At 39.8% G+C, this 12,068-nt stretch overlaps 1 protein-coding gene across 1 annotated transcript in view; it reads left to right on the top strand.

Moving 5' to 3' along the window:
- IGF1R (insulin like growth factor 1 receptor) overlaps positions 1–12,068 on the top strand; it is a 158,163-nt gene that overhangs the window by 118,176 nt on the left and 27,919 nt on the right. The window contains exons 8-14 of the mRNA XM_085308755.1: positions 769–895; positions 2,196–2,434; positions 4,339–4,506; positions 4,712–4,916; positions 7,950–8,236; positions 9,754–9,890; positions 10,948–11,107. Coding sequence (XP_085164881.1) covers positions 769–895; positions 2,196–2,434; positions 4,339–4,506; positions 4,712–4,916; positions 7,950–8,236; positions 9,754–9,890; positions 10,948–11,107 — 1,323 coding nt within the window. The remainder of the gene's footprint in view (positions 1–768; positions 896–2,195; positions 2,435–4,338; positions 4,507–4,711; positions 4,917–7,949; positions 8,237–9,753; positions 9,891–10,947; positions 11,108–12,068) is intronic.

A 12,068-nucleotide genomic window follows, 5' to 3' on the forward strand; every position in this document is an offset into this window, starting at 1 on the left:
ACCTCTTTATTTTCAGAGACTTTTATGGAACATTAGAAACTAACTCGTAGTTGACACTTAGAACACAATTTCTTCATCCCAGAATTAAGTTTTTAAGACGCTGTTTTGTTTCAGATTGGAAAGCTCCCTGAGCTGGTAGTCGGAAGCCATTCATTTCAAAGCCGCCGGCTTCCATCCAGCTCTGTTCAGAGGAGTAGCTGGAAGCTGCTGCCATCAAATGGCTGCGCTGTTTATGAGCTGAGTTTAGGAGTTCTTGGTGCAGCCTCTAATGAATAGGAATGTAAACTCCTCTGTCCTCCCCATGTTGTCCRTTCCCCAGAAAAGCAAATTGTGGTTGCCAAAAGTTATCCTAGAAAGTGGGAACACAGAGGCTAGTTACTGCCCTGCCTGCGCGTTAGGGTTGGATGATGAATTTAGTGCTACTGAACTAGTCCCGCAAATAAACAGGAATTCCATTCCTCCCTCAGGGAGAGGCTGAAGTAGTTTTCAAGAGCTTTCTAATGATGCATTAAAAGAAAAACTAATTCAAAAAAAATAACAACCAGTAGCTCCAACATACTCTAAAATTATGTCCAAGGCCTTTATGCACCCATATATAGCGTGATGAGTATCGGGGCTTTGTGAATTATCACGAAGGCCATTAGTATRATGTGGTATTGTAGGCACTACTGAAAAGGCTAATTAACCAAGATTAATACTGAAGAAATAGCAAAAACCCAATAAGGATGTGATGCTAACTCTGCCGTGTGATTTCCTTTTGTGTTGCAGGTGAAAGCCACATTCTGCGTTTTGTTTCCAACACTACACTCAAGAATCGGATTAAACTAACGTGGGAACGGTATCGCCCCCCAGATTACAGAGATCTCATTAGCTTCACTGTATACTACAAAGAAGCGTGAGTAGATGTCTTCAGAGACTAATGGGGACAGTCGAGCTAGCAGACAATGTTTAGGGTTTCTATTCTGATTGCTGATTTACTGTCTGAAGAGAGTGAGCTAGCAAAGTCCTTCAGGTAGTTTCTGGTATATGCAGCTTTTGTACTTCATCCTTGAGTCCCTCTTTCTTTCAAATTCTCTTTCGGCTAGAGCAAAAGTCCCATTTAAAATGAAGATTGTTTTGGCTGGAACCTACAAATGGATTTCAAATCCATGGGAGAGTTTCTGATTTTAGAAAATGAGATGTATGACTTGGCTGCTCTCTGGGTGTTCATTTGGAGCTCTCTGTGAGCCATGTCTTTATGCCTATTGAGATCTTTTCCTTCTGTAGTCACAGTACTAGAGAGCTTTTGCAACTTACCTTGTCACCTTCCTGACCTCTCGACTCAGAGTTTGGCTTATTTTGGTTATCCAGCCTCAGTGGTTTTCTGCACTTGCATCTCTTGCGGGGGGACACGACAGTTGCTGGAGAGAACCTAATTTCCTAGGATGTCTCTCTGCCTTTGCTAGTCCTTGTAGTTCTCAGATTGAAATGTAGAGTCAAAATACAAATGTGCAGACTGGATAGGTGAAAGAGAGGTGTTCAGCATGGTGGTAGTGACACACACAGCAAGACTGTAAGGCTTGGCAGTAAAAAGTACTGTTTGGGGGAAAAAAATCATTCTGATGGTGTATGGTGCAGTAAACTTATTTTGATCATTCTATATAAAGAATTAACAAGAATATTATTTTGTATGTTGTCGCACTGGTGGTGCAATTCAGAAGTTACGAGAAGTAGAAGCATAAGGATGTTTACATCATATGGAAGTAAAAAGAAAGAAATGCTTATTGATTTCTGAAGGACTGGTCAAGGCTGGTCATGGAAATTTAAGTCCTTTGCAGTAGGAGTTCAGCCACTATCAATAACTATTTTGAGTGGCTTCTCCTAAATTTATACACAGCTGAAGTCTAAATACATCTGAAGCATTTCACTGTCTGCTTTTGAAAACATGAGGCAAACCCAGGGTTAGTGTTTACTTTGAAAACCTTGTGCTGTTGCTAGGGATTGAAAGAAAGACCTGCAGCTAAAGCTGAACTCTTGAGTTTTGTAGTGCTTGGAAGTAAAATACAAATCTGGAATTCTCTGTTTTGTTCTGCTGTGAAAAATGAGTAATCTTTATTTGTTTCACTAGGCAAGGTTGAAGTGAGATGCTCTCATAAATGTAGGAGATATTTAAGAGAAAAGGATTTCATAGTATTTCTTTTCTTTTTGTATTTCAGACCATTCAAGAATGTGACAGAGTACGATGGGCAAGATGCATGTGGCTCCAACAGCTGGAATATGGTAGATGTTGACCTGCCACCAAACAAAGAGAACAATCCTGGGATTTTACTGCAGGGTTTGAAACCTTGGACTCAATATGCCATTTATGTGAAGGCAGTTACCCTCACAATGATGGAAAACCATCATATTCATGGAGCAAAAAGTGAAATAGTATATATACGAACCAATGCTGCAGGTGAGGTACTGGGCTCTTGAGGAGTCTTTACATACATAAAGCCGTATATATGTTTATTATCTCTCATTTTTTAAACAAATCAGCTGATTTGAAAAAATTACTTCTGATATGCAAAAAATCCACTGGGGGGCCTTGTGCTTAGTCTGTTCTAATTGCCATTCAAATCACTTTCTTTTCCTATGAAGAAGCTTGGAGTAGCCAGGGGTGAGAAGAGTGCTTGTCAGATGCCCTGCAAGGAGCAGAAGCAGATGGTTTCCTAGCCAGTTCTTCAATCCCTTTAGCATGCAGCAGTTACCATTGCAGTGCTGTGCCAAGTGGCCATGGTCCTTTCAGACCCACCTGTTGACCCAAGAAAACTTCCCAACGGTGCGGAGCTGACGCTTCATTGCAGTTGGCAGCAGTATAACTTGGAAAGCTGTAAGGATGGCCCAGCGCAGCAACTACAAAGTTGGAGGAATCCAGATGTTCATTTGAGCTCAGAATCTGTTTTAGAGGTCACATCCAAGTACTAGTTGTTTCTGTTTTCTGAATCACATTTTGAGATCTGCGGGCACGATTGCCATTAAGCRTTTGGCTTTTGGAAAGCAGTCACCATCAGTGACTGCTTTTGTGTACCCTGGAGAGGCTGATTTTCATTTCAGTTKTGTTTCAAATAGCTATATTTCACAGCTGGTAAGAAGGATATGTGTAGCCTCATCTGCATTTCTGTTCAGCTTTGAAATTTTGAAGTCCTATCTGAYGCTATATCACTACAATTAACTCAGGCCTTACTCAGTAGATGACGAGGGGATTAGGGCATGCAAGATGACTCTGTACTGGATTAAGCTCATCTCTTGTGGCTCTCAGGATGCCCAAGGAAGCTAAGCTGGTAAAAGGAGCTCTGACACTACTGACAAGGAATTTTAGGAGCCTATGACTCTTGAAATGATACAAGAGGAAAATTTGAGACATTTCCATATTTCACTTAGGAATTGAACATGACCTTGGTAATGCTGAGTGAGATAACCAAACATTTTGTTTATTCAGATATAGGAGAAAACTGATTCTGTATATTTGTGTCCTGATTTGTTTCACAAAAGTGCTGGCAGGGAATAGCCAACCATTGTTCACATGAGCAGAATGGCAACAATGAAAGAAGTGTCTGATTCACACACTGAAAATAAGTGAAAAAGGGCAAACCTACCAAAATAGCTAGAATATTACTTACTTGGTATAAAGCCTATTATGTTTCCAGCRTATTTGAGATTGGCACAGTTATTTTCCTTTCCTCCCTCTGCCCTACCTTGAAGGTCTGTCTGGGTTTTCAGGAGGTGTTTCTTACAGAGGTTTCACAAACAAGATTTGTTATTTTTCACTTCACCCTTACCTCTAGAAGTTTTCTTGGTGCCTCTCAAGGCAATTCATTATTTCCTCAATGAAACCTCTGACCATAATAGGATACACTTTTTAATATAAACAAATGTTTTATTTAGAGTAGCAACAGAAAAGCAAGTTCTGTTGTTAATAGAGAACTGGAGTCTTTTGTGCAGGTGGCATGCGTAATGATAAAAAATGCCAGTAGTTATTAAAGCAGGATTAAAATTTGCAGGAAAATTCTCTGGTTATTCAGACGTTATTTTCATTTGGAATTATGGCATTTTTTCCCTGGAGTTAGGATTTCAGATTTTGTCCCATGAATGAAGGGTAATTTAAGCACAACTTCCAGCTGGGTTTTTACTCTCAGATCGTTCATACTCATTGTTAGTGGGTTGTAAGTAGGAGATGTTTTTGTTTTGGTAGGGTGAGTTACTTTCCTTGCAGAAAACAAGTGGATTAGGTTTTACCTAAATTTGCCTCCAAATATATTGTAGAGTGTGGGGGGTTTAAAAATACTTCTGTTTTCTTTGTGTTCTTTTTCACTACAGTGCCATCCATTCCCTTGGATGTTATTTCAGCATCCAATTCCTCTTCCCAACTAATCGTGAAGTGGAACCCTCCCTCTCTTCCTAATGGCAACCTCTCTTACTAYATTGTGCGATGGCAGCAGCAACCTCAGGACAGTTACCTTTACAGACACAATTACTGCTCCAAAGGTAGGAAAACTAAAAACAATTGTGTTGAAATGCCTTTGACTTGTACCTACCAGTGCATGTTGTATTCCAGGACTAAAGCCAGTGCCTTGTTTCACAATACTTCTGTGAATAGGAGCAAGTAAAAGGGAAAGGGTAAACATGGATTATTGCCATATTCATAATAAGGAGAGAAAGAAATGGGCTGCCTCTGTTCTTGTCGTTTCAGATAAAGTCCCGATTCGAAGATATGCTGATGGGACCATTGATACAGAAGAAGCTACTGAACCCACCAAGCCAGAGGGCTGTGGAGGAGAAAAAGGACCTTGTTGTGCTTGTCCTAAGACAGAGGCAGAGAAACAAGCTGAGAAAGAGGAAGCAGAGTACCGGAAGGTCTTCGAGAACTTCCTTCACAACTCTATCTTTGTCCCCAGGTAATGGAGTTGGGAAACTGGCTCTTTGCAAGTAGGGCAGGTGGCTAGTTGTGAGTTTTAACATTTCCTAGAGCTCAGGCTTCCTGAACGTGGAAGATCTGCAGAAAGCACATAAACAGCCTTCTTTTTTGTGAGACCATCTTCAGTCGTCCTACTTTGTGGCTTCTCTTCTTCCCTAATTTTCACCTCACTGCTTCTCTTTTTTAGCTGATAATAAGGGTCCTTACCTATATAGTTCAAGGACTTCAGTGATGTTTCTTTTCAGAGTCAAGAGTCACTTGAGGAGTTCTTTGTCTATAAGGGATTCAAAGATGAGCAACATGTGGCAAACAAAGAGATTCAAATGTAATCTTTCTCTAAATAGCCATTTAGGTACTTATGTTCCTAATCTGAAGATTTATTTGCGTTTGATATTGAAGACACATTCACCTTGCAGAGTCAAAGCTGTCTCCCTTTCTCACTGTGCTGATTGCAGAGGGCATATTGGTTTCSTGGGCCCTGCTGCAAAGAAGCATTAAATGTGCCCACTCTTCCATGATAAACACTGGCACTTACACATTAAGTGCAATAGTAACCGTTTTATGCTGCATCATAGAATAGATATCACTGAATTGGTGATTTTGATCCTTCCTTGAGTTTCTAATTTACCTCTCATGTAAGCAGTTCTTACTTAAGATAATTGGATCCTGGGGCCTAGCACACAGTGTATAGCTGTTACGTTACAGTCTGTAARCAATCAGATTTCAATCATGCGTGTTATCTCACTGTCTCTGTTGGCAGGTGAAGTTTATGGTGAAATCCTGTGTTTGAGAACTCAACAATTGTCGTTTGTTTGGGGTAGGGACTGTGATTATGCTTGAAGCTTTTTAGCTTTGTTATTTTTGGGGGGAGGGCAGGGGGAGAAGAAGCCTAAATACTGCCTCTCTTTGGAAGTGCTAAATCTTGTATTTGAGCTATATTTGATTCACAGCTCACTTTAAATTCAGCGTTTGTAATTGAAGTTGTGCAATGTTTCTGTACCAATGATAAGAACCTGCAGCAAAGGTGAGCTACAGAGAGGCAGCAGTAACTGTGACTGACCAGCAAAAATGTGTGTGATTCCTGAACAATGCAAAATGCTATAAATGTGATCTCATTTTGTACTTTATGAAGTAGCACAACAGGAAGTTTTGAAAGCATGTGTCAGGTCTAAAGTGCCTGAAACTGTATTGTACCAGCTTTCACACAGAAAATTCTTTTGTATTTCACCAAAGCTTTGTAATTTAAAGTAGATGTTGTTTGTCTTCTGCCAAATTTTCTTACATTCCCCAAAAGCAAAGGGAAAATGACAGAAATGTGAACTGAGACAGTAACAAACTAACTGAGCAATTTACACAGAATTTCCTGAAAGCTTGACTGTTTCCCCTTCTCCTTAACCTACTGTCRTAAGAGTATGTTTTGTAACAGCGAGAGCAGATAAGGTACGAGGCTTAGAAATAGCTGCGCAGCCAAGTGACTTTACGGAGACTGAATGTAAGGGAAATTAAAGATTATGAGCTACTGAGATTTCTCCACAGGACAAACATTGGCATCTTGTTACTTGCTGATGTCTGTTTTTTCCTTTCCCCCAAGGGAGAACTTAATTAATGGGTTAATACAAGCTCGGTATTAGTATTTTCTTCCAGTGTCCTACCCGTCTTCAGGATATTTTGAAAGAAATGCAGCATGTAATATAGCATGAAAATAATCAACTGTATAGTTTTAAGATTGTTTAAAAACCCTATTGGTCTGATCTTGTGTGCAATTTCTGGATGACCCCATGTRTATTAGTGCCAAAGATGAGCTAGGTTCTAAACGTGAGGACCCTGTAGTCTTGGAGAAGCACTTGCAACCACAGGAGTATCAGTTGTTCTTCAAGTTTCTTTTGGTTTTCTAATGACCAGACAGAGTGTCACTGTGTATAATAGAGGATAACCGAGAGGTAACTTAAAAATTACCATAGTGTGTAAGAAGTGTGTAAGTTAGCTCTTGTGACTTCTATTTTTTCTTTTCAATTTCAGTTAATTTCGATTTGATTGAAAGCACTCGAAGCACTCGGATCAGACACACAAGACTAAGTGCCATCCCCAATGCGTAGCAGTTGTGTTGGTTAGCTCATACCATCCAAACCTTTATAAAGTATTTTCATACTGACACTTACACTGATACTAAAGGTCTGTCAATTATATCAGTTTCTTAGACTTGAAAAGGTAGTAGTATTGCTGTAAATCCTCAGTTTTTTAATTCAGTGCACACATTTCCTACAGAGGCCAGTAAGGCAAAGCAGCATTGCATGGTGAACTCCCTTCATAATACATAATATAGTGCTCTGTTTTCTTGTATTGGAAGATTGTTCCRTTATAGAGGTTTTATTCAAGTGAGAGGAACAGAGATACGAGAATTGGCACACATGCGTGGTGGTTAACTTGCGAGGGTTTTAGCTATCTTCCATGGTTTCTTTCCTCAGTGCAATAGATTAAGCAGCTTCAAATTTCTGTAATTTCACTGCAATTGAAGAGGAAAAAAAAGAAGTTAAGCCCAGCCTATTGAGTGTTAGCCTTGCTTATGCAGCAGATTTAAGAATGTATTTCTCCCATACCTTTTAAACCWGTAACATCTGATTTGTGTTTTAGGCTTAGATAGCAGAATTCAACATTACTGTTTTTAAATACAGATCCAATTTTCTTATTTAATAACAGTGAAGCCATTTTTGCTATTGGGTTTATTGTGCAAGCTCCCGCGAGGTCAGAAGTTTGCACATTTATCATGGGACAGACTGTGAGCTTCAGAGTTTTGGTYGATTTTCGAGGAGACAGTAGGATGTGTTGACATTCTGTGAGTTAAGATTAAGAGAAACCTTTCTTCCTGTTTTAACTTTTCCTTTATTTGGCACTTTTTTTTAATAGAATTACCTATCTTACAGTTCTTTCCACTGTTTTCCTGGAGCTCGCTGAATGTTGAAGATTGGAATGTCTCTGAAGAGACCTTTTCTGTATGTGTCTGTCTTCTTCACAGACCCGATCGGAAGCGGAGGGATGTGTTCCGCATTGCAAATGCCACCTTGGCCATTCGAAACAGGAACACAACGGGGACAGATCACTTCGCCAATGTTTCTGATGCAGAGGAGAGTGAGGTGGAATATCCATTCTTTGAGACCAAAGTGGATGGCAAGGAGAGAACTGTGATCTCCCATCTCCAGCCTTTTACTCTTTACCGCATTGATATTCACAGCTGCAACCACGAAGCTGATACACTTGGTTGTAGCGCTTCCAACTTTGTCTTTGCAAGAACCATGCCTTCAGGTATGCTCTTGGAAGTACAAAATTTTGCTGTATTTTCTTGTAAAGAAATCCATCGCAGGGAGGAGCACCTTTCCAAAACAGTTGGGGGTACTGGCGGGTACTGGGGTGTAATACAAACGTAATAAACGTGTAATACAAATAATGCAAGAGAATAAATTGGAACTATGCAGAAYGATTACAGCAGGTCAGTGGCTTTCACTGCTCTGTCTGTGCATTGAGTCACTGGTGTGCAGAAAGGTGTGTGTAGATAATCATGGGAGAATCATTTTCTCAGCAATATAGGTGAGACTCACAGATGTAGTGGGCTGAAGGGTTTTTTTGCAGTTCCTTTATGCTGAACAGAGATGGAGAACACTTCTCCACTAGTGTTTAGGTTTGATACATTCGCTCTGAATTATTTTGCAGATGTTAGAGTTTTGCTAGCGGGAATGTTTGCCAAATGTTTCTTCTGTAACAGCAATGACCATGCATTCGTCCAGCCTGGAAACAGGAGGAGTACTGTGTTGCTTTGTGACCAATCGCAGGCATCCAGAGTACTTCAAAAAAGAAACATTGACTGCTCTACTCATGTTTGGGACTTTCACAGATTGTACATCCCGAGAAGAATAGAGATGATTTTAGTGCAAACTCATATGTATTCCGTAAAGAGCTTCTGACTCCAGCAGATGTCTGGGGATATTTGATGCAGATTGGTAGCAATTTTGCTTTGTTTCTGGAAGGAAACACAATTGTAATCCAGATCCAGCTGTGTCAGTAAAAAGCAAAAAGTTTTGCTTATTTCAAGGAAATAGGGAAATCTGTGAGATCAGGGAAAAGGAAATAATCATTCCYAGATATTTAGCATATGGCTCTGAAAATTGAAAGTTAAACAGTGTTGTGGGTTTTTTCTTCTTCTTCTTCTAGACCTAGCCACTGTAAAGGTGACCTTAATCTGATGACATCCATCTTCATCTTCCCTGTTAGCTTTTGTTTTGAAAACATTAAGTTACCAAGAACTAAAAGTATTTGGGATAAAGCAATTGTTGAATTACTTTCAAGACTCTCTTCAAAAACTGTGCCTGGGCCCAATAAAAATTTCCTAAGTCTGCTCACGGAGAATGGGTGTCAGTGGGGCAGATTTTACTGTGTTTACAGACATTTGCAAACWGCTCAGTGTTTAGAGCTGTTTGAGAATACCTGTGTCCACACCACTGGGCCTAGCGGAAAGTGTGGAAGAAAGAACCAGACACTGATACGCAGGTTCTTTGGCACATAAATAGAGCACAGTGAATAACTCAGGGCTGATGCTGGTGTGAAGCTACGCACTGCATCGCTTCTGGCAGGCAGTGGTTCAGACGATGCTGATCTCCCTGACGCGCCGCTGGCTGGTACACTTGGTTCTCCAGATCCTTGAATAGCACCTACTGCAGTGCTTTTATATCTAAGGAATACTTTGAAACATTTTTTCCTCAATCTTTGTGGAATTTCCCATTTCAGTAATAAGTGATGTTCTTACATGACTCGTAAATCTTTTACAGAGGGAGCAGATAACATTCCAGGAACAGTAGCATGGGAAGCAAAAGAAGAAAATACGGTCTACCTGAAGTGGTTAGAGCCTGCAAATCCAAATGGTCTGATACTAATGTATGAAATCAAATATGGGCAGCATGGAGAGGTGAGGATTTGACATCCCTCTGTTAAGGGCTGTAGCTTCTAATTTATGCTGTGATCTTGTCATATCTGACTAGCTAAACAGGGTTAGGCTAGGGCTAAGCCCATCTTTGCATAGACCCAGCGAGAACTCAGGTCTGAGTGCAATAGTGATATGTTTTCATTGCTTTGACTTTGTATGTCACAAAAGATTTAGCACCGTATGAAGCACCTCATTGATTTAAAGTAGACATCAACACACCTGAATCTGCTGAGACCCATGTAGCAATTTGTGTCAAACAGGGTGACCTAGCCACTAGTCTGCAGTCCAAATTAATCTCTGTTCATGGCCTATTAGATCACACACGCTCTTTGATAACAGAGGTTACCAGCAGTTTGTAAATCAGAAGCTGAAAGGCACTCAAGCTGTTGACTTTTTTTATCCTGTAAAAAGTATAAAATGCACCTCAAAATGACAGAAAAAGATACCATATTTAGTGGTATTCTCTCTTTAAAAATGAATAGCGTAAGATTTGTTCACTCTTCTAAAGATGTGCTTCAGTGCAGGCTGTAATAAACAAGCTTTGGTATTGAGTAGTATGAGTCACCTTGGTTAGTAAGTCAGCCTGGTTAGTATTTATGATGAAACCTTTAAAGTGGAAAGCTTATTCTTAAGTAAAGTAACTTTTTATATAGTGTTTATGGTAGCTGCTTTCATTGAGAGATTTGTAGATTACCAAAACTTAAATCATTGAATAGTGTTCTGCCTGGTCCCATTTTACACGTGGGCAAACTGAGATACCTGTTAGGGTCTCTCTTAACATGTCTTTGTRTGCTACTACAGACAGAAGATAGGAATTGTTATCTCGAACACCCAGCACCAGGCAGCATGTCATTCCTTTGCTTCATTTTTTTGACAGCTTTTGAATTCCACATATCTCCTTAAACTGCTAGAAGGAAAACTGATCAGATGGCACTTCTAGATGTAAAAAACAAGCTTATCTTGCAGCCTTTTTGTTTTCTCAAGAATGAAGAGTGTGAAGATATTAATATGAACTGCAAGTTGCTTTTTTTCCTTTCAGGAGAAGCGGGAGTGTGTCTCCAGACAGGAATACAAGAAGCTTGGAGGAGCTAAATTAACTCATCTGAATCCTGGGAACTACTCTGCCAGAGTTCAGGCCACTTCGTTAGCTGGGAATGGGTCATGGACTGAGCCAGTCTCTTTCTACGTGCAGCCCAAATGTAAGAAGAATGTTCATAGACTGTGTCAGACTTTGATTATTTTTTTTAAATAATTCCTATTGTTAATGTGTGCAACTGGGTGTATGAAACTCTTCTCTGTATACTGAACACCCTTGTGATTTGCTGATACTTCTTTGGGAACTCTGTCTCTTTTTTTTTTTTTTTTTGACAAGTGTCATCAAACACAAGGTGTATCTGAGGTGTAGTTGTTGTCTGGCATTCATTGCGTGTATTTGAGAGATGCAAACAGGCAGCGGGTGTGTGGAACACATTGGTGTGGTTTCCCTGTGCTTTGCTACTCGTGGTCAGGAATGTAACATTAGGAGTAGCAACGTGGAGTTGGATTATACAAATCTGTGGCAATTTCACAAACTTGCCTTGAAATGTAAAATGATGCAAGAAGCAGATTGTTTAGATTATGCCTGGCAGATTGGTTTGTTTTTTGTTATTTCAGAATGCTTTTTCATACGACCTCTTTGATCTCAATGACATTTTGATAAAGGTAACCCACTGATGAAATGGTGAGACTAGTCCTGACAGTGGGAGTGATTTACATTTTGGAGAAAGATAAGAGTGTACACAGAGACCCCCTCAAAAACCTCTGTATTTAGTTGAAGAATAGGTGTATCCATGGAAAACTAGAAAACTATTTTTTTCTATTCCCCCCCCCCTTTTTTTTTATTGCTGGAATTTAACTTGAAGTAAAGACCTATGTGTGCATATTCTGCATATAGGTATGAACAATTGCAAGGGTAAACATATTATTCAATGAGGAATGCTAGTTGTTAAAAGCATAATGCTAAACATAACCCCAGGCAGACACTATTCTGTATAAAATTACTGCTTTTCGCTGTCTRTTTTCTAGTTCTACTCAGCTGCAGTCAGGTAGTATTTCTGAGTACATTTCTCCTTGTCAGACAGGAAAATGAATACTTTGATTTCTGCCCTGTATGGAAATATA

This window comes from Rhea americana, unplaced genomic scaffold (assembly GCF_003343005.1).
Source record: "Rhea americana isolate MKP2758 unplaced genomic scaffold, rheAme1 scaffold_28, whole genome shotgun sequence".
Taxonomy (NCBI): domain Eukaryota; kingdom Metazoa; phylum Chordata; class Aves; order Rheiformes; family Rheidae; genus Rhea; species Rhea americana.